Consider the following 4,809-nt stretch of genomic DNA (forward strand, 5'->3'; position numbering starts at 1 on the left):
CTGAGCCAAGGAACACATGAGACCTCCATTAAATGGGTCAAAAATCCAGATAAAAGAGAAGCCATGGTTTCAATTTAAAATTATTTCTGAAGTAAAAAGCCCTGGTCCACAAGAATCTGTACTGTGCTGTAAACACCTCATCTATATTTGCTGCATAACAGGGGAAGAAAGCTCTGTTTCTGCCTACCCATCACAATTTCTCTGTTCAACCTGAGTGCTGCTCAAGTCCAGCCATTCCAGTGAAATTAAAATCTGGCAACCCAGTCCTTCTCTACTGACATTTCTGTTGTTTTGCTATAAGCAAGATCAGGCAATAACCATTCTCTTGTTTAGTGAAATAGCAATGAAGTGATGCTAAATTTTAATATTGAGCTATGCAGTACAGCTGGAGCACTGACAGCTTGGCTGGTCTGTAAGCAGGTGGAGCAGTAACATGGCTAAAGGCCAGTCCTGCTTTTTCGTTTGTTGTTAACTTTATCTGATTTGCTTGTTGCTATGATAGTGAGAAGCAGTATCAAAGGAAGGAGTTAAGCTTTTCCTAGGTATATGGCTCAGATTTGCTGATCCCATACAAGTGTGATTCCTTTCTCAAAATATCTCGTCTTAAGACTTGAGCCACCAGACCGAGAGCTTGCAGCAGGTTCTGGGATCTCCAGCATCTGCAGGAGCAATTCTGAGAGTTTTAGGCTGTGCAGCTGAAAAAGATTGAATGGTTTCAGAAAGCTCAAGTAAATGTAAGATAGTGAATTTAGAGGTAGAACTCTGTAAAAGTGTAATACATTTCTGAGGTGCTGAAGGTAATTTAGGCTAAACTGACTTGGAAATCACGACTTTTAGTAAATCAGGAAGTCTATTGACCTAAATAAGATGAGATGAATAATCAAAAAGAAGAAGAAGGGGGGATGAATTAGAGTCTGGTATGAAAACAAACATGAACATGACTATTCACCGTATTGGAAGTTTGAATGTGAACCTGAACAGCACAGTGACATTTAACAAGGTGCACTCTTCCACCTTGATCTATTCCCAATTTGGCAGTTTCCTCTTACCTCCATTCATCCTCTGCTTTCCTTCTTGATGTCTGAAGCAATTGCTCTGGGAGCTCTCACCAGCACAGTGCCATTAGTGCCACAAGGCTTTAACTCAGTCCTTGTTTTTTATCCCTGAGTCTTTACCTCAACACATGCATTTTACACTGTAGCTGGGGGTTTTGGGTGGGTTTTTGTGGGAGAGTATTACATGCTTGTGGCCATTACACATGATGCTGATAAACCACACATCCACAGCAGTCTGGAATTGCTTCCAGAGGATCCTATTTTACTCTTGAGTCCTGGAGCACATATTGGTTTTGTGTCAGCCTACACAGGGGCCAGGAGAACTCTTGGGTAGCTGAGAGTTTTAGCAAAGTTAGCCCTTCCTCACATAGATATTGTTAGATTTAATTCATCTGAGCTATGCACTTAAATACACGTCCCACCATCCAGTGCTTGTGGTTCTGCTTGAAAGCTGCCAATGAACACTGGCTGTATGATAATGCAGACTTTCCAGTCATGCATACTTCCATTTCTACATCAAACCTGTCCGCAAGGCTCTGTGGTCTTTTCAGAAAATCACGTGGTGTCAGCCTTACAATAAAAAGATGCTGCCTGGAGTCCAAAAAATTAGTTGTTTAAAATACCAACCCTTTGCATAAGCATCCCATCCACAGCAGACAGCACACAACATGCTCTGCCTGGGCACCTGGAGTGGCTGGAAGCGTTTAACCAACTCCCATGGTGTGAGGTTTGGACAAAGCAGCCCCAGAAAGGCAGGACTCGGCTCACTTCTCTGCTGCTGCTGAAATAACCCAGGAACTGAAGCCTGGCTTGTGTTGTGGATGCTGTGGTGAGGCGAGCTGGTGGGTCAGGTCATCCACCGCAGTGAACACCAAGCTGCCAAGAGTGCACAATGGAAATTCTCTGGTTGAATATCCTGTGAGTGGGTGGCTTGTCTGAAGAAACAAGAAGCAGGCTCCCTTGAGTCTGAGAAAGGAGGGAAGTGGAGGGGGAAAGAACAGCTACTAATGACTTGTGTGCCCCATTCCGAAGCTTAATTTAGCTCCTGTGGTTACCTTTATAGTCCATGAAATGACATTTTGACCTCCAGGAAGGTGGATGGTGTCTACAGCGCTTCATGGGTTATGCCTTTAATGTCTTTAATTTTTGTGTCTGTTATATGCAAGGGTTGGCAGAATAATTTTACTTTCAGTGCAGGGCAAATAATTTTGGTAACAAATTAGTTGTTTTACAGACCTGCTTCAAGACACAGAACTTACTGCAGCTGGAAGCAGGCTGAGGAAAGGGAAAGGTTACTTGGGGAAGAAAAGATGGATGAGATAAATGCAAAGCAATAATTTGCTCTGTACATTTGTGAAAATCTTACTCATATGTGTGCACTGTCATCAGGTCGTTGATGCAGCATCCCTGTGCTCTGCTTGTGTGCAAGCACAAGAACCCATTCCTACTTGTGAAGATGTGCACTTGCATCAAAGGCAAACCCCCAACCGGAGGTCACTGCCTACAGGAGCTGGCATAAAGGAGCTTAGGTGGCTTTGCCATTTGCTGCCTATCATGTCCATTTGAACACATCCATCTGTTGTTGGCTTCCCCGTGTGCTGCAGCTGGCATCTCTCATGGCATCATCCTCTTTTCCCTCCCCAGTTGTCTCTCTGCCTGTGGTCTGGCACGGTTGCATTTTCTCCAGCATCCCCCTCTGAAGCATAGACTTCATGCCAAGGTTTCTTTGCATCTGTGCTAAGCTCACCTCCTCTGTTGCCTTCCAACTGTTCCTAATTTCTGGCCCCTCTTGTGATTCACCAGTAGCCTCCTTGGTGACTGATTGTTTCTCTCTTTGATTTTCTTCATTATTATACTTTTATCTCAGTGGTGTAGTTCTTGGGCTAGAAACTGCCTACCACAGCTTAGTATTATAGTAGATAGTATCCCTGTTTACAGCAACTTGTCGGGGAATATAAAAAGTTGAGGATGTGCTTGGAGACAGACGAGTGGAAAAGTAGAGAAGTGGAAGAAGACGACATGCAGAACCTAGGTGATGCCCCAACGGAGTGCACTCCTCTTGTTCTTGAATACTGTGCAAGGGACCAGAAGTGAGTTGGCTGGACAGGACAGTGTAAACCAGGAGAGATGCAAAGCAAACAAACCGAGTGAAAAAGAACATGAATCAACCTGGCATCTCGGATCCCAAATGCAAGTCAGGTGAGGGAAAAAGAGGCTGGGGGAATGGTTCTCTTTTGCACCTCCATATCTTCAATGGGAAAATTGCAAAGAACCTGGATTTAAAAAAAGGATAGCAGTAACCCCCCTGTTAGCCAGGTAAAAGCTGCACTTTCATTTGACACCAGCAGACCACAGAGATCTAAAATGCTGGGAGCTCTGAAAGCATTTTCAGCCTGTAAAATATATCTTTTACTAAAATTGTAATCAGAAACCTGAAGAAATAAGAGATCATCTTCTTAACTGTGCAAAAAGACTAGCTACAAGTCATAAAATATTAAAGAGTAAAAAGTGCATTCTAGATCAATAAATGGGATGAAAAACTGAAAGAGCTGAAATGCGAATGCTCAGAGGGTCTGCAGTAGCTGCATAAGAGCGGCACTCATGTACATTGCTAATAAGTAAGTTCACGTCTAAATGTGATTATAAGTGGAACAGACATGGAGATAATTTACCCTCTAGCACACAGAAAGCATGAAACTACAATGAAAAATACGTCAGCATTTCTGTGAACAGATTTGTAAGTAGGAGGCAAAGGATACAGAGCAAGCAAAGGAAAGACTTCTGGCTGCAGTGGTGAAAATGGGACACAGGAAAATGGGCTGAGTGTGAAGTCATATACATGCTTGGGCCAGTGGAAGCTGGTCTGACAGTAATTTTTTTTTTTTCTGATACCTCTGTGCTGATGAAGCACAGAGGACCTGAGAGAACATACTGTTGCAACATTATGACATTACTGTGAGTTGAAACCAAAAAATACAGTTTGCAGAGCTCAGGTTATTCCCTGATGCAAAGATACGGCAGTGGCACACAGGAATGCGAATGCCACTTAAGGGGATTCATTGGTGCTACAAAGAGAATAAATTAATTTGCTACCAAACAGACTAGCCCTGTTTGAACGTTACATACCATAAGCAGTGTACAAGGACTTAGAAATTGCCATTGTCTCACTGTTTCAAATTGGAGCAGATAACCACTGCTTTCAGGTAAACCATATCAATGGAATGGGCACCAACCACAGTCAGAAAACAGTAGAGGTAACCTATTTGTAGTGTTATTATCCTTCCAGCAAAGCTGCCTAATGGTTATCAAAGAAGTGGAAAAACTGCTTATCAGTTCAGCAGTACTAACCCAGCAATCTGGTACAACTCCGGAAAGTTGAGTTGAAGGTGGATTTTGAGACCTCTAGCTTGACATTATTACTCCTCAGTAGGGTTTAAGGAAGGTTTGTATGTAAGATACATAAAATGCTCATATTTCCCATGACTGACAAGCTACAATCTGCTCAGACCTACAAGCAAGAATTGCTGTCGAGATCAAATTATTTTTTCAGGATAAATGATGCAGTAGGGAGAAAGCTACACCTGTTGACAAGTTGGACTAGATGATCATTGAAAGTCCCTTCCTACTGAACTGTTCTATTCTTTTCTAAATAGTATAGCTGTGGATGTGCATATGTTTAACCAAAACTGCAAATCCACTTCCTACATGACGTGAGCATGAAAGTGTAAGGTGGTAAGGGAGTCCTGGCAGTGAG

General features: G+C 42.7%; 1 protein-coding gene across 1 annotated transcript in view; it reads left to right on the top strand.

Moving 5' to 3' along the window:
- Positions 1–3,023: 3,023 nt before the first annotated feature.
- The window catches only part of PLXNB2 (plexin B2), a gene marked incomplete at its 3' end in the record, with an annotated part of 35,805 nt that continues 34,019 nt past the window's right edge, over positions 3,024–4,809 (top strand). The window contains exon 1 of the mRNA XM_029084733.1: positions 3,024–3,145. Within this exon, the coding sequence (XP_028940566.1) occupies positions 3,024–3,145 (122 nt within the window). The remainder of the gene's footprint in view (positions 3,146–4,809) is intronic.

The sequence above is a fragment of the Antrostomus carolinensis genome, unplaced genomic scaffold, assembly GCF_000700745.2.
Source record: "Antrostomus carolinensis isolate BGI_N321 unplaced genomic scaffold, ASM70074v2 scaffold37064, whole genome shotgun sequence".
Taxonomy (NCBI): domain Eukaryota; kingdom Metazoa; phylum Chordata; class Aves; order Caprimulgiformes; family Caprimulgidae; genus Antrostomus; species Antrostomus carolinensis.